The sequence below is a fragment of the Zingiber officinale genome, chromosome 9B (genome assembly GCF_018446385.1).
Source record: "Zingiber officinale cultivar Zhangliang chromosome 9B, Zo_v1.1, whole genome shotgun sequence".
In the NCBI taxonomy this organism is placed as follows: Eukaryota; Viridiplantae; Streptophyta; class Magnoliopsida; order Zingiberales; family Zingiberaceae; genus Zingiber; species Zingiber officinale.
The window spans coordinates 118,535,502-118,561,269 of NC_056003.1; the positions used below are offsets into that span (position 1 = coordinate 118,535,502).

At 40.0% G+C, this 25,768-nt stretch overlaps 1 protein-coding gene and 1 long non-coding RNA gene across 4 annotated transcripts; one reads left to right on the forward strand and one right to left on the reverse strand.

The window, feature by feature from the left end:
- Nucleotides 1–8,283: 8,283 nt before the first annotated feature.
- On the forward strand, nt 8,284–13,617 carry LOC122024939 (putative disease resistance protein RGA3). 2 transcript variants are annotated; one of them, XM_042583678.1, is made up of 3 exons: nt 8,284–8,403; nt 8,473–12,600; nt 13,109–13,617. In XM_042583678.1, the coding sequence occupies exons 2-3, from the start codon at nt 8,504–8,506 to the stop codon at nt 13,152–13,154; spliced, it is 4,143 nt and encodes a 1,380-aa protein (XP_042439612.1). In that variant the 5' UTR covers nt 8,284–8,403; nt 8,473–8,503; the 3' UTR covers nt 13,155–13,617. The 2 variants fall into 2 exon arrangements, with proteins under 2 accessions (XP_042439612.1, XP_042439613.1); XM_042583679.1 differs by having other exon boundaries at nt 13,115–13,617.
- A 2,579-nt stretch (nt 13,618–16,196) lies between these two features.
- LOC122024940 lies at nt 16,197–18,815 on the reverse strand. Of its 2 annotated transcripts, XR_006123544.1 has the most exons (5): nt 18,421–18,815; nt 17,302–17,401; nt 17,179–17,210; nt 16,590–16,719; nt 16,197–16,495 (listed from the first exon to the last, which is right to left on the reverse strand). It is a non-coding gene; the product is annotated as an uncharacterized LOC122024940 (long non-coding RNA). The 2 variants fall into 2 exon arrangements; XR_006123543.1 differs by having other exon boundaries at nt 16,197–16,719; nt 18,421–18,811.
- Nucleotides 18,816–25,768: the final 6,953 nt, after the last annotated feature.

The following is a 25,768-nucleotide window of genomic DNA, read 5'->3' on the forward strand; positions in this document are numbered from 1 at the left end:
GACCACACATTTAATTTTATCTTTTACCAAGTCGTCATCTTTATCTATTAGAAAAATAAATAATTAAATACAAATCTTATCTATAACTCTTATCTTTTATTGGATAAATTTTATCCTGTATTTGGGTTGGAGTTGATATTTAACACTCCCCCTCAACACCAACCCTTTGTACTATGCCGAGTTGATCACGAAACCTTTTGAATTTGCTGGCGCTCAAGCCTTTTGTGAACAAATCTGCAACTTGATCATCTGTACTGATTTGTCTCATCTCAATTTCTTCTTGGAGAACTTTTTCTCTGATAAAATGATAGTGCACTTCAACATGTTTAGTTCTTGCATGAAAGATCGGATTTTCCGCCAAACGAATTACCAATTGATTGTCACAATATATTGGAACTGCATAATCAACTGGTTGATGTAGGTTATTTAATAGTTGAATCAACCATGTGCTTTCTTGAGCTATCATTGCTGCTGCTCGATACTCAGCTTCAGTGCTTGATAATGATACAGTTGGTTGTCTCTTGCTGCACCAAGAAATTGCTCCAGAACCAAGCTTAAATAAGTAACCAGTTGTTGACCTTCTGGTGTCATGATCTCCTACATAGTCAGCATCACAGTAACCAACTAACTTACAGTCTCCAATTCTTTTATACACAAGACCATAATCAATTGTGCTCTTCACATATCTTAGTATTCGTCGAACTGCTTCCAAATGAGGCTTCATTGGATTTTGCATGTACCGACTTATTACACTAACTGCATAAGAAATATCAGGTCGAGTTAAGGTTAAGTAGATGAGACTGCCTACCAATTTTTGATACATAGTTGCATCTTCTAAGCTTTTTCCTTCATGTGCACACATTCTGAAATTTGATTCCATAGGTGTTGAGATTGGTTTGCAGTCGAGCATTCTGAACCTTTTCAACAAGTCTTTGGAGTACTTTTGTTGACAAAGGAATATTTCTTTTTGTGTGCGGTCAATCTCTAAACCAAGAAAATGCTTGAGTTGTCCAAGTTCTTTCATTTGAAATCGGACTGATAAATTCTCTTTTGTCTGAAGAATTTCTGATCCATCATCACCGGTGATGACTAAGTCATCAACATATACAAGCATGATAGCTAGTTTTCCTTCATTTGATTTGACAAATAGGCTAGAATCTGCAGATGTTACTAAATAACCACTCTGAGTTAGAAATTCAACAATCTTACCATACCATGCCCTAGGTGCTTGTTTCAATCCATAGAGCGCTTTCCGCAGTTTACACACATATTCAGGATGATGTTGGTTCTGAAAACCTATTGGTTGGATCATATGAATTTCTCGATCCAATTCTCCATGAAGAAAAGCATTTTTCACATCCATTTGCCACAGATTCCAATCTTTGTTGGTTGCAAGTGCAAGTAGAACTCGTACAGTTGTAAGTTTCGCCACCGGACTAAACGTTTCATCATAGTCTAGTCCGTACTGTTGAGAGAAGCCACGAGCTACCAATCGTGCCTTATACCTTTCAATTGACCCATCTGGACGACGCTTTATTTTGTAAACCCATTTGCACGAAATGGGTTTCACATCTCTTGGTTTTGGTATGAGATCCCAAGTCTGATTTTGTTGCAGTGCATCAATCTCTTGTTTCATGGCTGTCATCCACTCAGAACTTTGTGATACTTTTTCAAACGTCTCAGGCTCTACTGCTTCTTCAACTATGGCTGCATTTGCATATTTTGGATTTGGCCTTCGTGTTCTTGTTGACCTACAGAGTTGAGATTGTGGAGTTAATTCTTCCACTTCATTAGGCCTTTCTTCTTCATTTGGATGTTGATATATGCCGATTTGCCAAGGACTCTGAGCCACTCTTTGCTCTGCATCATTATCATTTGGACCTCCTGATTCATCTGAACCTAATTGAAGTTGAACTATATGCTCCCTCATCTTTTGTTGTACTTTATCTTCAAGGTCTTTAGATTCTGGCAAGACCTCCTTCTCTGTGGTCCACCAAGAAGATGCTTCATCGAACACTACATTTCGTGAAGTGTAACATCTTTCTCTTGTTGGATCGCAGCATTTCCACCCCTTTCTCTGGCTATCGTATCCCACAAAGATGCATCTAATAGCTTTCTTGTCAAACTTGCTTCGTAAGTGATCAAGAACAAATACATAACATACACATCCAAATACTAGAAAGTAGCTAACTTTAGGTTTTTGTTCCATAACTTCTCAAAGGGTGAAATAAATTCTAACCTTGGTTGAGGAAGTTTATTGATGATAAAAGTTGCAGTCCTCATTGCTTCAGTCCAAAAACGTCCAGGTACATTCTTCTCATGCAGCATACTTCGACAAATTTCTGCAAGATGTCGGTTTTTTCTTTCTGCTACACCATTCTGCTGTGGTGTGTTGGCACAAGTGTATTGATGATATACTCGACTTTCTCTCAAGTATTGAGAGAACTCTCTTGAGCTATATTCTCCTCCATTGTCTGTGCGCAAGCAACATATCTTTTTTCCCAATTCTCCTTCGACTGACTGCTTGAACTCTTTGAACATTGAGAAGGTATCAGATTTTTCTTTCATAAATAAAATCCACACATACCTTGAGAAATCATCAATGAATGTCACCATATACCGCATACCACCAATTGACGACTGCTTAACAGGCTCGAATACATCAGAGTGAACTAACTCCAATGGTTCCTTTGCTTTGAAGTTTGACTCCTGATATGGTAATTGGTGTGCTTTACCATACTGACATCCTGCACATATTGTGTCTGTTCGTATGTCTAGTTGAGGAAGTCCCTTGAGCATCGACTTCTGCATCATCATGTTTAATTTGGAATAGCTAACATGACCTAGCCGCATGTGCCATATAATTGCTGTCTCACTTTTTCTTATCTTGTCTATATATGCAGACTCTGCTGACATCACGTAGAGCGACTCTAATCGTTGACCCTCCATTGTTGGTGTTTCTGAAATTTTGAGGTTTCGATATACCTTAACATAATGATCTGAAGATGTTAATTGGGCCACAGACAGTAAATTCTTCTTCATTCCTGGGACATGATAGACATCTTGAAGAGGCACTTGGTTAGAATTATATCGAGGCATAATTACCGTCTTACCAACATGTGCTATTGGTAACCTTGAGTTGTCGGCTGTAACCACCATACGAGCTCCTTTGTATTGAGATAAGTTTTGCAATTTTTCTTTATCACCCGTCATATGATTTGAGCAGCCTGAATCCACGATCCAATCATTTTTGTAGTCAATCTGTTCTGGCGTTGTTGTGAGAGCCAAGTCTTTTTCCTCCGTAGCCATCAAAGCTTCAGCATCCCAATCATCTTCGCTATTCTCTTTAGAATTGGAAGTAGCAGTGTTGCTTTGAACGAACTTTTTCTTGGACCAACAATCTTTTGCCATGTGGCCCACCTTCCCACAATTGTAGCACTCGTCGGAAAATTTTTTACGATCACCATAATTCTTCGAGGCTCCCCCTGGACGAGAGCCTCCATTCCCATGATAGCTTTTTCCTTTGTCACCATCCTTTTTAGATCCACCAGTGTGCCGTTTGAAGTTGCCTTTATTTTTGTTGGTGTAGAGCGCTTCTTCTTCATCTTTTAGTGAGAGTCCTCCCATTTGCTTAGCCATAGCTTCTTAACATGCAAGTAAATTTTCAAATTCAAGAAGCGATGGCTGTGTTGGCCATCCTTGTATAACAGCAATAAATCCTCGATATTCTGGCATCAAACCATGAATAATTATTCTTTTTATCCTTGCTTCCCCAATAGGAGCTGATGGATCTAGCTTTGAAATTTCGCGACATATCAACTTCACCTTGTGGAAGTATTGGGCAATCGTCTTGTCACATTGCGCTATTGACAATAGCTCGTTCTCCAGAAGTTGCAATCTTGTATCATTCTTCTTTGAAAAAAGTGTAGCAAAGATATCCCACACTTCCTTTGGTGTTTTGGCATATCGGATGTGCTCCAACATTTCTTCTTCAATTGTAATCTTTAAGGCAAACATTGCTTTACCTGCCTTAATCTTCCATTTTCGTAAAATGCCATTGGCGTCTTCTGCAGGCTGCGTAGCTTCACTACCACCAACAACCTCCCAAAGATCTTGACTTTGTAGGTAAGACTCCATGCATGTTGCCCACGTGTTGTAGTTTTTATTGTTGAGCTTCTTGATACCTCCTACTACTTGAAGGTCCCCCATCACGTCGAAAAACTTTGATTATACCAAACAAGTTTGATTAAAAAACTTGTAAAGCATAAAACTCCTCACAATCTAAGATAGCTCCACCAAGAATAATCCCTGATTAACCTGGCTCTGATACCAATTGTTAAAAATTGGACCAACAAACAAGTAAATAAATTACTTGTCTTACACTAACAATAACAACACTACAACACCTTTTTTGTGGATCACTCACAATTCTAAGACAAAGAAGAAAAAATAAAAAACTTTAACTCACAAATTGATACTTGATTGATGAATGAAACTAAATACAAGGTAGAGTATTTATAGTACTCTTCATACAATCTGGACCGTTCAATTAAATTAAATCCTAGCCATTGAAATTCTAATTATTATCCATGAAATGAGAAAAACACTCTTGACCACACATTTAATTTTATCTTTTACCAAGTCGTCATCTTTATCTATTAGAAAAATAAATAATTAAATACAAATCTTATCTATAACTCTTATCTTTTATTGGATAAATTTTATCCTTTATTTGGGTTGGAGTTGATATTTAACAATTGCCACTTACTTTCATATTTCACTCAATCAATTAGCCTCCAATTCCTTTCAACTTCATTGTGGAGTGATCCTGTCTGAAATCTGCGAAATGTGCACTGGCTCCGGTGAACGACGATCCTGAATGAAGATAACCTCTGAGAGATCTGGAAAAAGCCCTCCTCAATCCTACGTACCACGAGGCAAAAGCGTTAGTGACCTAAAATCGGGGTGAGGATCTCTGGCTAGGCCCTCCGATGCTCAAGTCAATTTCTCTCTCGAAAGATGGAAAGGTGGAAGAAGAAGAAGAAGAAGAACAGCAACTGAAGTGAAATAGAATTTAGATGTTAAAACTTACGTACCTTGCCAACAGAGAGGATCCTCCTTTTTAGACCATCTCATCTGATCTCCGTAGTCATGAAGTGGTCCCCGGTTTGTTAAAGTTTGTTAGGAGATGATGTCATGTCCTAGGTTTCGTGCAATAATATGTTTAAGGAATCTTTTTTGTATCCTAGATATACCTATTTTGTCATTTACGACCTATGGGACACGTCATCATAACTGAAGAAGCTTCTAGAAGATGCTTCCTGCCAATTTTGCTAAGCTGTCATATCTTGGCCGTCGCTCAAGCCGGTCTCATATAATAATAATACCTTCTGTTAAGCTTATCTTGATCGGTCGTTCAAGCCGGTAACATATAATAAAAATATCTTTTGTTAAGCTTATCTCGGTTGGTCCTTCCGGCTGGTTGCATATAATAAGAATACCTTCTGTTAAGCTTATTTCGGCCGGTTGTTCAGGTTGGCCGCATATAATAAGAATATCTTCTGTTATAAACTTATTTCGATCGGTCATTTAGGCCGGTCGCAGATATGAGAATATAATCTATTACGTATGTCTCGGTCAGTCGTTAAAGTCGACCGCATATATGAGCTCATGAGTACATGTTTATTAAAAACCATATATAAAACTAAATACCTTCATGCTCGGGCGGGCCTTCCGCGGTCGAGCGTAAATGAACACATTGGTGCTCGCTCGGCCTTCGGTCGGCCGGTAATGTGTTGAGAATCTCATACAAGGCCAAATGCCTTTACGCTCGGACGGGCTTTGCCCGGTCAAGCATATACGAGCGCATGGGCGCTCGCTCGACCTTCGATCGGCCGGTGCTATGTTGAGAACCAAATACAAGGCTAAATGCCTTTAAGCTTGGGCGGGCTTTGCCAGGCCGAGTGTACATGAGTGTTCGCTCCGCTTTTGGTCGGTCGGTAACGTGTTGGAAACCCAGAAAAGGCTAAATGTCTTTATGCTTGGGCGGGGCTTTGCTCGATCGAGCGTATACAAGCACATGGGTGCTCATTCGGCCTTCGGTCGGTCAGTAACGTGTTGAGAACTTAGACAAGACTAAATGTCTTTACGCTCGGGCAGGTTTTGCCTGGTCGAGCGTATACGAGCACATGGGTACTCTCTCGGCCTTCGGTCAGCCGATAACGTGTTGAGAACTCGGACAAGGCTAAATGCCTTTACACTCGGGCAGACTTTGCTCGATCAAGCGTATACGAGCACATGAGCGCTCGTTCGGCTTTCGATTCGTCAATAATACGCTGAGAACCATATACAAGGCTAATGCCTTTACGCTCGGCGAGCTTTGCCTAGCTGAGCGTATACGACCATTTTGGTGCTTGCTCGACCTTCACTTGATCTTTACTTGACCAACTATATATCTTTCTTGACCTTGACCCCTCCTTCACTTATCAAGCCGATCTATCATAATCCGTATCATAGAGTATTCATCGTATTCTCATATTCATATGGAACTAACATCCACCATCTTTCACTACATCTTTTACCCAAAAAAAAATGAAGCTGGTATCTTTTTTTTTTCATTGCCCGTCCAACTAAAACCTCACAATTTTTGGAGAAATACTCGACATCCAATCAATTTTGGAAAACATAATACTTCTTTATTCAACCTAGCTCCTTCACCCTTTGCCTTGCTCACTGGTTACGACTAAGGCTGTTTCAAAGAAAACTCTATATGTCAACTCATTACCGAATTCCTATCAACATGTCAGTTTGACATATCCAGTCTTATCGAGGAAGACACCCTCTTTTATTTTAAGCTGAGCCCCATAAAGGCAGATCTCGATTGTATCTTAGATAAATTTCTGAGTAATCTTGACTTGCTTCCGTGATATCTAATTTTGAATTATTTTTTATTCTTTTGCAGAAAATAGAATGTGAAAAGCATTCCTAAGTAAGCATAGTCATGTTACCAATAATGTGCTAGCTTCGGTGGATGCCGAACTAAGTGCAGAGTCTATATCAAGTCCTCGACCCTCATTATTCCCACTAGTCGGCACTCAGCCATCATCACCTACTATAGCTGTGAGGAAGAGTCAATCGAACCCCTATAACCACAAAAAAAAAACATTTGTCTTATACACTGATACATTAACTATGTTGCTTCAATAATTGTATCTGGCGGTCTACTGCATTAAAAAATTTGGGTGCTAAAGAAAGACGTGACCTGCAAATTGCATCTGGTGTTAAGACTGAATTCTTTACGAACTTCTCCAGTTCATCATCTTCAGATTTCTCCCCTCTCCATTTTCCAAGGAACAAGAATCATAAACAATCATCATGGAGTTGATACTAATGGCTTAGGATCGATGGATTGCAGTAACTTCATGGAGCCTTTGGTCGGGAAGGCTTCTGATTGCGCTGGCCAACAATTTAGTGTGCAGAATGGAGTTGAAGATGAGAACACAAGAAGGTGTAGGATTCTCTAAAAGAATTATGATGAATATGGTAACATCAAATCAAATTTGGGATGACCGGTTCGTCCTAACCATCAAAGTAAATAGGAAAATGTTTATGACGGACAATCTAAAAGTTCAGTATCTCGTAATTGTGCTTCTTATTTGGAAAAAAAATTACTGTAAATACATATCAAATCATGAGTGTCTGAGTAAAAATTTGACGTCCTTCCACTGCACCGTAATTTGGGGGGCATCCTTTTGCTACAGTGAACCCGTAGGATTCTCTACCCAATTCTAAACTGATCATTAGCATCATTTACAATATATGTAAATATATATATATATATATATATATATATATATAAAAGATATAAAGGGAAAACATATTAACAATAATACAAGAGTAATTAGAGAATAGAATATGAAAAAAAAATAGCGAATTAGTCTCTTCAAACATATACATCCCACTTAGATAACTTCCTTTAGGTAAAACAGAATTAATTTTTATAGAACACCTCAATTTAATATAGATTAATTTAATATTTTTCTGACATAGATAATATTAATATTTGTAATTTACTTTACAGGTGAGTATTCCTGTCCAGCATAACTACTTTTCCCCTCCAGCGCAGAAAATTAATTTATCTTATAAATTTTCAATTTGTAAAATATAATATCTCACATTGTGGAAAAAAAAAAAAAACTTCCGTCAACTCGTTTCTAGGCCATCACGGAAAAAGATAAATCACATGGCTACGAAGGAATGCATGCCACATATTGATTATATTATTTTGCTCCAATAATTGTAGCTTCCTCTCCACTTCCTTGTAGCTTCCTCTCCAATAATTGTAGCTTCAACAGCCACTGCAGGACACATTCAATTTGTGGGGTGAACAAAGTATCTAGGCTTGTAAGTGAGGTTTTACTCTCCATTCTTTTCTCACGCTTTGTTTGTAAACTTCTCTTCTTTGTTTCCCAGGGAAGAAGGAAGCATCAAACAGCTAGAAATCATGATTGGGTGGTTCGCGCTGACAGCCTTGGGATGGCTCGCGGAGAGCATCATGGTTGCCTTGGTCGGGAAGGCCGTCGATCGCGCTGTCCAACAGTTCGGTGAGCAGCGCGGAGTTGAAGATGACCTCGAGAAGCTTAAGGATTCTCTCGTTCACGCTAGGTTGACCATCAGCACCGTCGAGTGCTTACGGATCAACGATGAGGTCCTGCAGCAGAGATTGAAGGAGCTCCTGATACGCCTCAAGAATGCTGCCTATGATGCTGATGACTTATTGGATGAATTCCAATACAGAATTCTGAAGCAGCAGATCGAGCAGCAAGGAGATGAGGCTGGTAAACAAGCATCGTCTTCCTTCTACTCTGCTCCCCCTCCAAGCAAACGGACAAAAACTTCAATTGCAAGTTATACCAGTGGCCTTTTCAGAAAAGGAGATGATGATGATGATGATGATAATGTGCAGAAAATCAGGAAAATACTAGATGACAACTCAGCTGCTCTCGAGAAAATTTACAGTTCGCTAGGCGCAGGAGATGATAGAGGAAAGAAACAATTAGTGTCCTCAGCGAGCCGGCAAACGAGCTCCTTTTCGACTGAACCTCAATTGTTTGGCAGAGACAAAGAGCTGCAAGAACTCAAGGATTTGTTCTTAAAACCAGCAGTTGCATCTGAATTTGGCCAAAGTGGAGTTTCTGTTTTATCTATTTATGGTATGGGAGGGATTGGGAAGACCACTCTGGCTCAGGAAGTCTTCAATGACAGTAGCGTAAAAGAATACTTTAAGCTCAGAATTTGGGTTTGTGTTTCTGAATATTTCTGCATAGATAGGCTGACCAGAGAGATTGTAGAGTGTGCAACCACGGAGAAGTGTGATCTCACGAATTTAGCTACTCTTCAAAAGATTGTCAATGAGAAGATCACGCCAGAGAGATTTCTTCTTGTATTGGACGATGTGTGGAACGAGGACAGGCACAAATGGGAGATCCTGTGTGCACCATTGAGGTCTGGAAAGCCTGGTAGCAAGATATTGGTAACAACTCGCTCTAGGAAGATTGCTGACATGGTTAGTGATGTGGATGCCATTCATCTGCAAGCTCTTGACGAGGAGAGCTTCTGGGAATTTTTCAAGAAATGTGCATTTGGTTGTTCAAATAGTGGTGCTCATCATCCTCATATGGAAGCTATGGCGAAGCAGATGACTCACAAGCTAAAGGGATTGCCGCTTGCAGCAAAGGCTCTAGGAGGGTTGTTGAGCATGAAATTGGATGAGCAATACTGGGAAAACATTTTAGATAGTGAAATATGGCAGCTTCCCCAAGAAGAAAATGGGATTATGCCAGTGCTACAACTGAGCTATCAACATCTCCCTCCTCATCTTAAACAATGCTTTGCATTTTGCTCCTTGTTTCCTAAAGATTACAAGTTTTCTGAATCTGAGTTGATCGGTATTTGGATGGCAGAAGGATTCATAGTGCCTCGAGAAAGTACCAGAATGGAGGAGCTAGGAAGCAACTATTTTCATGAGTTAGTTAACAGGTCATTCTTTCAAAAGTCAAAGCATGGAGAATTTATAATGCATGACCTCATGCATGATCTTGCAGAACTCATATCTGCGGACGAGTCTTACAGGGTTGAAGAAGGCAAGTCACATGATATTCCTTGCACCATTCGTCATCTTTCAATATACATAGAGAAAGAAGATATGCTGACAAGACTTTTAACAGAATTTTCTCATTGGAATGAATTACGGACGATGATGTTGTCCATAGGTTTGGCAAACATGAGTTTAAATTTTGATTTTGGTTTTCTAGAGAAATTAAAAAATATTCGTGTGCTTGTCATGAAGAATCGTTTTTTGAAAGAACTGCCTAATAGTATTGACAAGTTGATACATCTCCGCTATCTTGACTTATATGGAAGTTACAACATTGAAAGGTTGCCTGAGTCATTATGCAATTTGTACAATCTACAGACATTGAAATTATATGGCTATCATAAATTAGAAAGACTCCCGCATGACATGATGAAGTTGATCAACTTGAGGAATCTTACTGGAGTAGTTAAACTTATTGCTGATATAACAGAGGTCGGGAAGCTTGCTTCTCTTCAAAATTTGCCTGCTTTCAAAGTGACAAAAGATAACGGACACAAACTTGCGGAATTAAATGGTTTGAAACAGCTCCGGGGAATTCTACGTATAACTAATCTTGAGAATGTAGAGAACAAGAACGAAGCAAATATTGCTAGTTTGAAGAGTAAAGAGCACCTTAATAGGTTGGAGCTAGAATGGACATCTCTACAAGATGTTGATTTACACATCTCAGAGCAAGTGCTTGAAGGTCTTCAGCCGCATCACAACCTACAAAGGCTGACAATCAGAGGATATAATGGTGCTAGACCTCCCAATTGGTTATACGAACAAGTATATTCTAGATTGGAAGGTCTCAAACTTGAAAATTGTAAAAGTTGGAACGATCTATCAGTTATTGGACAACTACCACAGTTAAAGTCCCTCTCCCTTGTGAGAATTCCAGTCCATACCCAAAATTTACACAAATTGTTCGATCCAAAAGTCTGCAAGTTCTTCTCCCAACTAAAAAGTTTGGTACTAGAGGGCATTACCATGTTGGAGGATCTCCCAAATCTTGGACAGCTTCCATGTCTGACGTCTATTTGCATTGAGAATTTGCCAGGAGTGAAGATGATAGGTGATAAATTCTTTGCCATGACAGAAGAAGGCAGCTGCTTTCCTAGACTATGTACTCTCCGTTTCACAGAAATGCCAACATGGGAAGAGTTCTATGGCTCCGATAATAGAAATCTATTTCCCTGCTTGGTGGATCTTGATATTTCAAATTGCCAAAAGTTGCAGACGTTACCTGCCCTTCCTCCTTCAATACAACACGTAAAATTAAAAAACGTTGGGTTGGTAGATTGTCCAAGATTCTGGAAAGCAATTGATGAATGTAGCAGCACAACTACTTCTGTATCTCTTACGTATTTGTCCATTCAGAATTGTCCAAATTTGACAAGTCTAGATCCAGGGTTACTACCACACCATCTATTTCCCTGCTTGGTGGATCTTGATATTTCAAATTGCCAAAAGCTGCAGATGTTACCTCCCCTTCCTCCTTCAATACAACAATTAAAATTAAATAACGTTGGGCTGGTAGATTGTCCAAGATTCTGGAAAGCATTTGATGAAGGTAGCAGTACAACTAATTCTGCAACTCTTACGTATTTGTCCATTCAGAATTGTCCACATTTGACAAGTCTAGAACCAGTGTTACTACCACACCATCTACAGCATATTCATCTAAAAAAATGTGAACAATTGTCGTGGGTGCCAGTCAAAAAGTTGAAAGAACTCACCTCTTTAAGGTCATTGTCGATAGAAGAGTGCCCGAAGCTCATGAGCATGAGCACACCAGATGAGTACATTGATTTCCAACTCCCGCCATCAATTGAAAAACTATGTTTGACTGATTGTGGAAATCTTTCCAAATCATTGCCTGGCTTACTTTCGTTGACTCCCTTGTTGATAAGCAAATTTCCCAATCTAGTTTCTTTTCCACTAGAACCATGGCCTAGAGTGATTCATCTAGAAATCCAGAAAACAACAAACAACCTCGAGTTGTTGAGGATTAAAGGATGCCCTAACCTTCTACTTCACATAATACATAACTTGCCAGTGTTGGAGTTAGAGATTGATGACACAGCGTTTATGAAACAATCTCCCATCAAAAATTTACTATCATCTGTCAGTAAACTTACAATCTCATCCCTTGGTGAAGCTGTGATGTTTGAGGGGGAAGATCAGGAGTCATTGCAAAGCTTGACATCGCTCCAGAAATTATGTTTCTCCGATTGCTGGAATCTACAATCCCTACCAACAAAGTTGTACACCCTTAAGTCCCTTCGGGTTTTGATGATACATAATTGCCCACAAATCCAGTCTCTGCCTGATAAGGGGTTACCTCCTTCCCTGATAGAAATAGGATTTAAAGATTGTGATCCGGCACTGGAGCAGCAGTTGACAAGACACTTGGTGGAGAATCCAAAGATCAGGTTTCTTCAATATCAGGAAGACATGTGGAGGTAGAATCACGATAGTATTTATTTTCTTCAGTAGAGTAATTATACATTTGCTATTCATTGGTATCGTCGTCCAATACTTTGCTTCAAGAAATTAGCGCCTAGAGATGTAATACTGAGTTAGTGATCCATATTAAAAGCTAGAAGCAGATTGATCTTTCAGTATTTGATAGCAACGGTTATTTCTACTATCAAAGTTGTCAAATCTTCAGATGCTATTTTAACAAATTTCCTACAAGTGTAACTTGTTTTTTCTTTTATTCTGAAATGATTCATTTTTTTCCCTCTGACAAAGTAACTCATTTCTTCTATAGGATCATTTAGGGCTCTTTCGGAGGAATATCTTTGGTAGTATTTTTAGTAATATATATATATATATATATATATATGTTGGAATTTTTTTTGCAAATTAAGTTTTTGGTAGTATTTTTAGTAATTTTATCTTGAATAAAATTTTAATTTTCGGTAAAACTGAGAAATGGTGATTTTCTTCGTTTGTCATTTTGTTTAGCTACAGGAGTACGAGGTGGAGGTGGATGCCATCTAGAAGAAAATGAGAGGACGGTAGGGTTGGCGATGTCGAGGTGCGAGGGGCATGGAGGTGAAAGACAATCAATGGGTCGACACTGGTGGGGGACGTTGGGGTTGCCGATTGGGAAGGAGATGAAAGCTGCGGAACCAAGAACGTGGCTGCTCGTCCGCTGTGGCTCTTCGATCCTCCGATTTGAACTAGCAGAACCATTTGAGGCGGCAACGAAATCGCTGACGAGAATAGAATCAACAAGGCCATGTGGCCGGGGAGAGAGATGAAACAGAAATTGTAATCTTAAAATTTGTTATTCTCAAAACGCTAGTAATAGTGAGTCTCATTCAAACACTATCTATTTAGCTGTATGAAGCTTGTAAGCCATCCTTTTATAGATTGTATATTTCTAATATTGTACGGTGGACTGGCAATATTGGTGTTCTTCAGCTACAATCAATATGCGTGGCCTGCTATTTCACTTTTCAGGGAAAATACATTATTAAGGCCCTCGTGTTTTCAATTTTTTCCACTTACGTCCCTCAAATATTTTCGTTCTCAAGTATATCCCTCCTCTTTTATTTTTATTCCAAATAATATCCCTACGTTAATTACGCCGTAAATATCAGACATGGACTCATTCCACGTCCCATACCCATACAGAATTCATGGCGCCCCTGGCAACAAGGAATTGTGATAGCACCGCCATTTGTGATCCAAGGGCGGAACCAAGTTCATGGCTATCCGGGCTGTAGCCCGGGTAGCCAACAACGGCGAAAATGAAAATTACAAGGGAAGAAAGGGAAAAAACGAGAAAAATTTGGGATTAGCCAGGGGTGGTGATGTCGGTGTCGGCGGCTAGTTCGGCACGACAACGTCGGCGTCAGCGGCTAGCTTAGAATGACTACGTTGGCGATCTCTGTGTCAACGCTTGTGACCCACATCTTGAGATCAGCCCAGGTAATTCATCCGGGTTAGCTCCGCCATTGTTGTGATCGCAACGGCTTCATCAACATCACAGAGCACAGCAAGGGCAGGGTCACCTTTTTCTTCGAGGACGTTGGTGGCGCGCCGCCAGTCGCCTTCATTAAATTCATAAAGGAGATGCCATACAATCTCCCGATCCTCTAGGTGAGTGTCTACCACGACACGCCTTTCTACTACTCGCAACAGCTCCTCAAGACCAACAACGGTGCCTTCGCCACGCTCGCCACCGACACTCGGTTGGAAATTAAACTTTATTTTTTAATAGAGATAAAGTGTTAATAAGATAGAATGATAATGTGGCAATTCTTGATAAGAGTTCATGATAGGATAGAGATAGAATTTGATGCGAGGTGGCAATCTTGATAAAGATAAGAGTCTCGTGGAGATAGAATTAAAAAAAAAATCTTGATTAATAAGCCTATAAATATATACCTTTTTTCAATGAATGAAGCAAGTTGAGTTCTTTTGTTTTATTTTCCTCCTCTTTCACGTAGAGATTCTCCTCCTCTTCCATAATTTTTCTCCCATAATTCTGTTATTTCTTCTCCCGTAATTCTATTTTTTTTCAACAAAGTGATATCAGAGCCATATCTAATGGAGGTATGGTTCCCTTCAAAGTTCCAGTATTTAAGGCGAGTAATTATGATAATTGGAGTATCAAGATGAAGGCACTTCTTGGAGCTCATGATTTTTGGGAGATTATAGAAAAAGGCTACATTGAGCCACATGATGCTTGACGTTATCTCCGATTGAAAAAGCCAGTATGAGAACTTCATAAAAAGAGATAGGAAGGCTCTCTTCCTCATTTAACAAATTTTAGATGAGGATGGTTTTGAGAAAATCTCAAGTGCTACTTCGGCTAAACAAGCATGGGAAAAACTCCAAGTCTCATATCAAGGAGAAGAAAGGTAAAAAATGTACAACTTCAAATATTAAGAAGTCAATTTGATGCTCTTCGTATGAAGGAAGGCGAATTGGTATCCGATTATTTTTCTAGAGTCTCTTCCATTTCCAATCAACTAAAGAAAAATGGTGAGAAACTAGAAGAAGTATATAACTATCATTGAGAAAAATTTTCGATGACTAGATTCGAAATTTGATAGCATCACAATCATCATGGAAGAGACCAAGGATCTATAAGTCATGATGATAGAGCAACTCCTCGGTTCATTACAAAAATGTGAAGAAAAAAGAAGATAAATGAAGAAATTACTCAACAACTCCTGAAGATGACTCTTCAACTGATAATGAAAAATGAAAGTTTTAGTAACAATAGAAGTCAATGTGGAAGAGGCCGTGGATATGGACGAAGCCGTGCTAATGAGCAAGGATGGATCTCCAACAACAACAATAAAAGAGGAGAAAATTCAACAAGAGGACGTGGAAGAGCCTACACAAACTCGAGGTATGATAAATCTCAAGTTAAGTGCTACAATTGTGACAAGTTTGGGCATTATCCTAAAGAATGTAGATCGCCCAAGAATAAAATATATGAAAGAGCAAACTGTTAGGACCCTTGGCGGCCGGCTAATCAAGCAAACGAAAACCTTTCTCGAACAACTAACTCAATTAAAATAACAGTTGCATATAAAAAAAATACTAAAAAGACTAAGAGACAGAGGCACACAAGTTTATTTGGTTACAACCGGGGAGGTTGTTAACCTAAGGTAGATGAAGTCATACTAATTTCTCTTTCAGGCGGAGAAGCCTCTTTACAACAATGAAAGCACAGTAAAATGAAACTAAACAAAAAAGGAAGCACTACAAGAAAAAAGCTAATAGACAACGCTTTTAAAGCGTTGTCTTTGTGCCTGAAAAAACGTTGTTAAAGGCACTGTTGTTAAAAGTCTGCTCAACGACAACGCTTTTAAAGCGTTGTCGTTTATAGCAAAGACAACGCTTTTGCAACGTTTTAAAAGCGTTGTGTATTTTTTGCAAAAACATCATTATTACAATGCTTTAAAAACGTTGTTGTTTTTTGCAAAAAATAATACTTTTACAACGCTTTAAAAGTATTGTCTTTTTAAAATAACAAAAATCTATTTACAAAATTATTATTTTTATATTTACAAAACTATTATTTTTCTTTGACCACAATAGTAAATTCGAATGTTTACAAAAACTATAATATTTACAAAAAAAATTCTATTTACACAATCCCAGCCTACATAAGATTATGAACTCCTCTACCCAACAACAAAGCTCCCAAGTTAGTATATGCAGCAACTAAGGCCCTTAGAGCATCCTTACAAGGCTTAATTACAGACTTTTGCATTCTTTCAAACACGTTGACAGCTTCCAAGAACTCACCATTCTGAATAAAGCTCCACATCATGATGCTCCATATGGTGCTGCTCTTCACTTGGCATTCATCATGCAACATGAATGCTGATTTCAATTCACCACATTTAGTATAGAAATCGACGAGAGTGGCACGCAGAACTGAGTCAATCTGTCTAGTTTTGATGGCATTGCAATGTACCTCTTTTCCACCAGGGAGATGCTCACATTTGGTGTATGCAGAGATGGGCAAAGTTAAGAGTCTCATTGTTAGGAGTCACCTCTAGTCTCATCTTCCTTTAGCACTTGACTAATTTATAAATGGCTTGTTTCTGTTTAAAAAATGACAACGACACCATAAGGTAGTTCTTCTTGTAGTAAAATTTAGGGCTAAAAAAATACATCTCAGACACCTGAAAGTTTGGAATGTTCAACTTGGAATATCTCGAAGCTAAAGATGAGATAAATTGTGATTTTCACAAAGTAATCTACACTGCGAAAAGATGATATAGAATCTACTACAAACTAATTTGCAAGTGAGCTGAAGATAAAATTTAGGGTTATTTTTCAAGCCTTGGAAGTTTAAAATATTCAACTCGGAATTTCAAAGCTAATATGAAGTAAATGTGTGATTTTCACAACATAAACTGCTTGGGGCTTCTGGTTGAAAAAATTTCACAATAGAAATTTAATCAATTATAGGGAGGTGTTACAATGTAGTTGATACAACAAAGGATGAGTGATTTAAAATAAGCACTGAAGAAATCAGTATTTAGCAGATCTTTACTAACCAGTTCTAGAGCTTTATCAGAAGATTTTGCAGCTGAAAAACAGGGGAAAATTTTAGACGACTACTACTGCAGCTATTATGAGAAAGTCACATCAGATTATTCTTAATGGTAATGAAGCCTCACATGACGGAAAATTCCTGTGGAAGTTGTCAGATTCCTTGAAGAGTTGTTCAAAGTGAGGCTTGCAATACAAAACACCTTCCATGGATGAATATGTACTTAGCTGAGAAGAAAAAGAAAGGGATTAGAAAAAAAAACTACTATTTTCCTGACTTAATTTTATCATTGTCATCAAAAACTTTATAATGTTCAAATAAATTAAATGAATTTTTATCATATTAACTAATGCTTTTAGAACAAAAGGTGAAGAGCAGAGAAGCTTTCCTTTTCTTTTCTATATAGTAAAAAGTTATTTCTACAATTCCCTTCTGCTTTCAATAGAAAAGAAGGATGAATGGTTACTTCTCATTGTTTAACATAGAAAGCCCCATCTCAAACAACATGATTAACCCAAACATGTAAAATTCTTAAATTGAGAGTGGTCAATTATCATTCCCAGTATGATACTATCAAAAATTAAGGACATTGAAAGTTGAGACCCAATGGAGCTATAACTTTGCGGGCCTTCCCATCACCAACACCTCAACATTCAAGCGGTTGTAGATGATGCAATCATGCTACAATTTCTTCCTACTAGTGGCATAAACTAGAAACAGGTTTCTGAGAAAAAGCTCGCCTTTTGTCCTTGGGGTTCTAAACTATGCAAGAATTTATCCTGATGGTAAAGATTCAAAGTACAGGCTTTGTGCTCTCTGTTCAATAATAATCTTGCTAACTAGATACCATCAATCAATAAATCGCTCCCGACTTATTCTGTCTTGTGGTTCGTGATTAGCCTTACCAAATAAACAATAGACAAACCAACATTTTAAAGCAGCAGATTTAGAAGGAATCGACTATTGGATTGCATGACCTCGAGTAATTGATGGAGGCAAAATCGCTATGCTTTTAACATGATCTGAAAATAGCATATTGAATAGTTGCTATGCAGGAGTAACTCGAATATCAACTCTACAGCATCGACCATTGACCTGGAATCCTAATCTTCCAAATCATTCAATACAATGAAGTACCCATCTTGATCAAACTCTCTACTTTGAGTATTATAAAAAAAATGAAGTTGAAACCCCCAGAACAGCAAAAAAAAAAAAAAAAACTACACAGGGAGGCGAACAACGATACCGTGAGGGTTCCTTTGCAATGATTGCACTTAAGCAGGACTTATGGAAGACGATTTCGTCGGCGGTGAGCTGATCCACAAGGTAGACAGTCTTGTCACAGGCCTTGCATTTTGTTGCGTGCTGGTGCATTTGTCCACCACGATGTGCTTCAGCGTCTCCACCATGAAGCAGGCGGCGACGTTGTCGAGCCCGGTGGTGGGCTCGTCGAGGAAGAGGGCGTGAGATGAGGTTTGTTCGGCGAAGAGGAGTTCGGAGGAGAGGTTCGCGGAGGGGTTCGCCGGAGAGGATTTGGATGGAGAGGGCGTGAGATGAGGTTTGTGTGAGAGGGGTTCTGGAGGAGATTGAAGATCGTGTGAGAGGGGTTCGGGAGGTATTCGGGAGATAAGTAGGTGCCGAGTGAAATCTAGGGTTTTTCTACTTCTTATCCAATGGTTCATATCATCCCAAATTTAGATGAGAATTTGACAAATGACAACATTTTTTAAAAATTGTTGTCCTACACACTAAAAAAATGTTAATAGACAACGCTTTTAAAAAAGCGTTGTCTTTGACCTACAAAAATCAGTAATAGACAACGGTTTTTAAAAAAACATTGTCTATTAGTAAGAAAATAAAGAGATAGACAACGCTTTTCACTAAAAGCGTTGTAAAAAGAAAAAAGACAACGCTTTTAAAAAAAAGCGTTGTCTTTCAAGTATTGTTAAATCCCAATTTTCTTATAGTGAAGCGTGTACAAGTGTTGCTTGGATGTTTCTTCTTGTTGTTAGCTTCTGGCCCTTGGAAGGGTTCCAGGTGCCTAAAATGGGATAAAACTTTAAAAAATATTCATGTGCTTGTCTTGAAGAATTGTTCTTTGAAAGAACTGCCTGATAGTATTGACAAGTTAATACATCTCCGCTATCTTGACTTATCTGAAAATAATTTTCGAGGGTTGCCGGAGTCATTATGTGAATTGTACAATCTGCAGACATTAAAAATTAAATTATTGTTATAACTTAGAAAGTCTCCCACATGGCATGATGAAATTGATCAACTTGAGGAACCTTGATGGAGAAGGTAAGTTTATTCCCAAGATAATAGAAGTCGGAAAACTTACTTCTCTTCAAAATTTGTATGCTTTCAATGTGATAAAGGATAATGGACACAAACTTGTTGAATTAAACGGTTTGAAACAACTCCGGGGGTTTCTATGTATAACAAATCTTGAGAATGTGGAGAACAAAGATGAAGCAAATATTGCTAGTTTGAAGAGTAAAGAACACCTCGATAGGTTGGTGCTAGAATGGACATCTATGTAAGAATCTTATTCAGACGTTAATTTGCACATCTCAGAGCAGGTGCTTGAAGGTCTCTAGCCACATCACAACCTACAAAGTCTGACAATCAAAGGATACAATGGTGCTAGACCTCCCAACTGGCTACACGAACAAGTATATTCTAGATTGGAAGCTCTCCGTCTTGAAAATTGTAAAAGTTGGAATGATCTATCATCTATTGGGCAACTATCATAGTTAAAGTCCCTCTCCCTTGTGAGAATTCCAGTCCAAACCAAAAATACACACAAATTGTTCAATCCAAAAGTCTGCAAGTTCTTCTCCCAACTAGAAAATTTGGTACTAGAGGGTATTACCATGTTGGAGGATCTCCCAAATCTTGGACAACTTCCATGTCTGACGTCTATTTGCGTTGAGAATTTGCCAGGAGTGAAGATGATAGGTGAGAAATTCTTTGCCACGACAGAAGAAGGCAGTTGCTTTCCTAGACTATGTACTCTCCGTTTCACAGAAATGCCGGCATGGGAAGAGTTCTATAGCTCCGATGATAGAAATCTATTTCCCTGCTTGGGGGATCTTTATATTTCAAATTGCCAAAAGCTGAAGATGTTACCTCCCCTTCCTCCTTCAATACAACTCGTAGACTTAAATAACGTTGGGCTGGTAGATTGTCCAAGATTCTGGAAAGCAATTGATGAATGTAGCAGTACAACTAATTCTGCATCTCTTACGTATTTGTCCATTCAGAATTGTCCAAATTTGACTAGTCTAGAACCAGGGTTACTACCACACCATCTACAGCAGATTCATCTAAAAAAATGTGAACAATTGTCGTGGGTGCCAGTCAAAAGGTTGAAAGAACTCACCTCTTTATGGCCATTGTCAATAAAAGAGTGCCGGAAGCTCATGAGCATGACACCAGATGAGTACATTGATTTCCAACTCCCGCCATCAATGACACAACTATATTTGTCTGATTGTGGAAATCTTTCCAAATCACTGCCTGGCTTGCTACATAACCTATTGACTCCCTTGTTGATAAGCAAATGTCCCAATCTAGTTTCTTTGCCACTAGAACCATGGCTTAGAGTGATTGATCTTAAAATCCGGAAAACAACAAACAACCTCGAGTTCTTGAGGATTAAAGGATTCCCTAACCTTCTACTTGAACTAACAGATTACTTGCCAGGGTTGGAGTTAGAGATTAATGACACAGTGTTAATGAAACAACCACTGATCAAAAATTTACTATCATCTGTCGGTGAACTTACAATCTCATCCTCTTGTGAAGCGGTGATGTTTGAGGGGGAAGATCAGGAGTCATTGCAAAGCTTGGCATCGCTCCAGACATTATGTTTCTTCCGTTGCAAGAATCTACAATCCCTGCCAACAAAGTTGTACACCTTACGTCCCTCGAGAATTTGTGGATTCATAGTTGCCCACAAATTCAGTCTCTGCCTGATAAGGGGTTACTGCCTTCCCTCAAAGATATAAAATTTCCATGTTTTCATCTGGCAGCGGAGCAACATTGGAAAGACAGTCGACGGAGATTTAGAAGTCCCGGCTTACCGTTATCATAATGATAATCCCAATTAATCTTATTAATTATCTTGAGGTGACTAACCTCATTGATAATTCCGTTATCATAAGACACTTAGTGGAGGTAAAATCACGATAGTATTTATTTTCTTCTGCAGAGTAATTATACATTTTCTATTCATTGATATCGCTGCCCAATACTTTGCTTCAGAAATTAATGCCTAGAGATGTAAATACGAGTTAGTTATCCATATTAAAAGCTAGAAGGAGATTGATCTTTCAGTATTTCTGCTATCAAACTTGTCAAATCTTCAGATGCTATTTTAACAAAGTTCCTAATTTCCTATAAGTGCAACTTGTTTTTTCTTTTATTCTGAAATCATTCATTTTTTCCCCCTTTGACAAAGTAACTCATTTCTTCTATAGGGTTGTTTAAGCCTCTTTCGGAGGCTCCCTCTATCTTGGTAATTTTTATTTTTTTATATATATTTAGGATATTTTTGATATTTTATTTTGTAAATTAAGTTTTTGGATTTATACCTCATGTTTCATGTTTAGCTTTTTGAAGATTATCTTGAATACAATTTTTATTTTCGGTAAAACTTAGAAATGATGATTTTTCTTCGTTTGTCTTTTTGTTTTGCTACAGGAGGAGTAGGAGGAGGACGTCGACGAGGCGGGAGTGCATGAGATAACGGTAGGGTTGGCGATGTCGAGGTGCTAGGGGCGTGGAAGTAGAAAGACAAACAAAGGGTCGACACTGATGGGGGACGTTAGGATTGCCGATGGAAAAGGAGATGAAAGCCACGAGCAGAATCAACAACGTGGTTGCTCGTCTGCCATGCCTCTTAAATCCTCCCTCCGATTTGTACGAAGCTTGTAAGGCATCTTTTTATACCGATTGTATTTCCATTTCTAGCAATGGTGAGCCTCACTCAAACATTATCTATTTAGTTGTATGAAGCTTGTAAGGCATCTGTTTATACAGATTGCATATTTCTAATATTGTACGGTGGACTGACAGTATTGGTGTTCTTCAGCTACAATTCACTGTATCTCCACGTCGTCAATCTGTTCCTTTTGCCAGTCGCTTTGTTCAAGACTCTTGATGATTGAAAGTATAGTTTATCAGTCAAGCATAAGTGTTAATTGAAAAGTGTTAACGGAGTACCTGCGATCGGAGCCTGTGGAGTATAAATTTTTTTTTAAATTTAAGAATTTTGACAATTTCATAAGCATAAGTAATATTTTTTTTTAAAAAAATATTATTTGATTTGGATGTACATAACCTTGACATGCCAAAAACAAATCTCTTCTATCTCACATCGTCGAAAACCTCATAAGTCGAAACTCTATGCACAAGTTATCTTATTCCCCTCTCAGCTTACAGCAGATGAATTAGGGTTTTCGTCAAAACTCACCTACTCTCCCTCCTCTCCCATTCGAGTTTAGGATTTAGTTTGACCTTATCATCCTTTGTCCCGACACGTCTCCCTCCTCTCCTATTGTAAATTGTACTTCTATTCCCGAATGACACGAGACGGTGCTTTAAACTCTTATCTCGATCATCTCCAAAAGTCTGTAAATGTATCGATAGGTTTTCATCAAAATTCATTACATTTTAAAAAATAAGTATCACCGTGATGTAGAATTTCAATATATAGCACTATGTTAGATTTTAAAAAATAATACTCATCATGTCCGAGTATCGAGACAATGTATACTATGGACATGACGCTCCTGTTGACTGCATAGACCTTGAACGAGATGGACTTGCAACCACCACAACGTCAGTGCTGAGCCAGAGAAGGGTTCTCCCGTGTTGGCCCTCCAACGCTCAAGTCAGTCATCGGCGATAGGAAAACAGCGGAGCAAAGAGACGCAAAGTAGAGGAACAGTGTAGTAACAGTAGTTTCGTGTACCTACGATGAAGCTTGGGCCACTTTATATAGGGATCCGGGAGCGCGCGTGCACACTCCTCGAGGCGTACTCGTTTCTCAAACTTTCCCTGAAAAGACATGTAAGGAAAGTGTCTCTGACACCATATCTTAACGACCCGAGCATATCTCTGATGTGACAATGGAATCTTCCGTCGTACGATCTTCTGCCTGACCATGCCGCCAACCATGCCACCTGTCGGTGACACTGGTTCTCAAAAGGATATCGACAGATCCTCCCGTTGTCTGTTACTGGGCCGAGCGGGAGAGCCGCTCGACCAGCCTTCATCCATCCGAGTGTCGTTATGTCCTTGGGCCGAGTAGGATGACCGCTCGGCAAATATTTCACTGTCAACGCGGAACGACCGCTAGTATATCGTGCGGGGGAGTTTTGAGCCGCTCGGCTTTAATCTCGTCGTGTCTGAATGTAGTTTGCTCGGTCGTGACTCTGCTTCGCCAGATTCAAGGATTGATGTGAGGCCGAGCGGGATGGTCGCTCGGCGAGTCTCTTGCGATACTCATCTGGCTCGGCGCTGACATAGTTGTGGTCGTAGGTCCCAGCGGAGGCCACGCACGGTTAGCAGTAGAGTCACATCCCCAGCATCCGTCGTCTCGACTTTAGGACAGGATCATATTTGACATCGTCTGTCGGCGGCGTTAGCACCTAAAAGGATCTTGCCAGTTGATATCCTATGTCCTTTATTAGGTCGAGCGGGATGATCGCTCGGCTCGAGTCTTCCTGATCAAGCAGGTAGCCGCTCGGCCGAACCATTGTTTGGTTGCTGAGGATATTCTATAACCGAACGGGATAGCCGCTCGGCTGTAGTTATGCAGTCTATATGTGGTCTACTCGATCGTTACTCTACTCCGCTGTACCACTCTACGTACTGATGTAGGGCCAAGCGGGATGGCCGCTCGGCGTGCCTTCGCAGATACTTCGCACTTGTTCTTTTGAGTGTCGGAAGTTCGGTGTGTTGTCGAGCTGTGATGATGTTGGATCAAGTCTTCTTCATCCCGATCGGGTGGGCAGGTTGTCCGACCGACCGATGATATAGGGGTGTTGACCACATTGACTTTGACCTCCACCATGCCGATGACTTTCCATAAGGTGGGCCCCCATTATCACCGCATCACACAAGTCTCCCTCTCAAGTCTAGTCGAAGGAGGTTGCGAGTCCGACTGACTGGACGAAGGCCTTGTTAAGCTTTTCTCTCGATCAAGTGTTGATCATCTTTGGATTCCGACCGGAGCAATGTAGTCCAGTGGCGACCGCTTCCTGTCGCTCGGCCACTAGGAAATCTTCAGCCCTCCTTTAGCTTCTGGGCAAGAGCCCGGACCTCCTGATTCTTCAGTACCAGGTCGGCGATGACCCAGTTCTTCCTCGCAGTGGCCGACTCGATCTTTTTATCAAAAGTGCTGACCTGCTTATTGAGCCGGCCTAACATCTCCTCCCAGCCAGCAGTTTTCGTCCGATCGGCCTCAAGTAGCTTGGTGGCCTTCTCCAAGTCAGCTTTCAACCTATCGACCTCAGCGGTCGATGGCCCCTGGGAGGAGGAGGGGTCGCTCGAGACTTTGAGTTTCTTGAACTCATTCTCCAAAAAGACGAGCCTGTGGCACATGGCCAGGCTCTCAACCCAATACTACAGACGAGCGAGGAGGGTGTTAGCGCCGATCAGAGGTGAATTGTAAATTTACATTAGAAACACTTACTCCAATGGACATTTGGATGTGGTTGTTGGCGAGCGCGCCCGGAGGCATCACCGTTGCTCGGGCTCTAACCTCCTCCCAAACATGGGCGAGTGGCCCCTTGATGATGATCTAGTGTTTGGGACGATTGGACTGGGCGCTTGGCTCGTTGTAGTCCTCCGTTGGAAGATAGAGGATCCTCGTAACAGACCGCTTGCTGCTTGGGGCAGAGTGAGTCGATCTCGCCCTGCCAGAGGCTCGGGATGCGGTCGCTGGGCAGATACTGGACCACAAAACCCACGGCAGCTGTGGCGGCGACAGGAAGACCACAAGCAATGCGGCGACCGTGCCCTGCGGTAGCTCGCCATATGAGCTCTAGCCTTCGGCCTGGACGAGTGGGAGTTGTTCTGGTGGAGGAGGTGGTCCGCCAACCACTTCGAGGTTGGGTGTCCGGTTGGCTGCTCCTCCGCTCGCCACCGTAGGAGTTGCTTCACCCACATCCTGTGGGTCTTCGGTGGAGTTGACCGGCTGCAGACCGCGGCTCGCCAGTTCTTCATTAGCGGCCGCATTAATCTCATCATCCTTAAGCATCGTGTAGTTGGCCATATGCGCATGCAACATAACTCCAGCTGCAAAAGAGGAAGAAAAATTAGTTAGCATCAAGGGAAAAAAGTGTTAGAGTGTATACTAAAAGCCTAGCTTTTGTAAATATTTACTTTTGAAATAAAAGAATCACATTAGTCAAATGTCTATATTTATTTGTGAAGTGTAGTTGTTCAATTAATTTATATTGTAGATAACATTGTGTGTGGTGTCACACACAGAAGATCATGTTATCAGTTCCTTATAAATTATAAACAATTGCTCATGACTAAGATGGAAAGGAACAAATCATTGGAATAGTCGTAGTGTA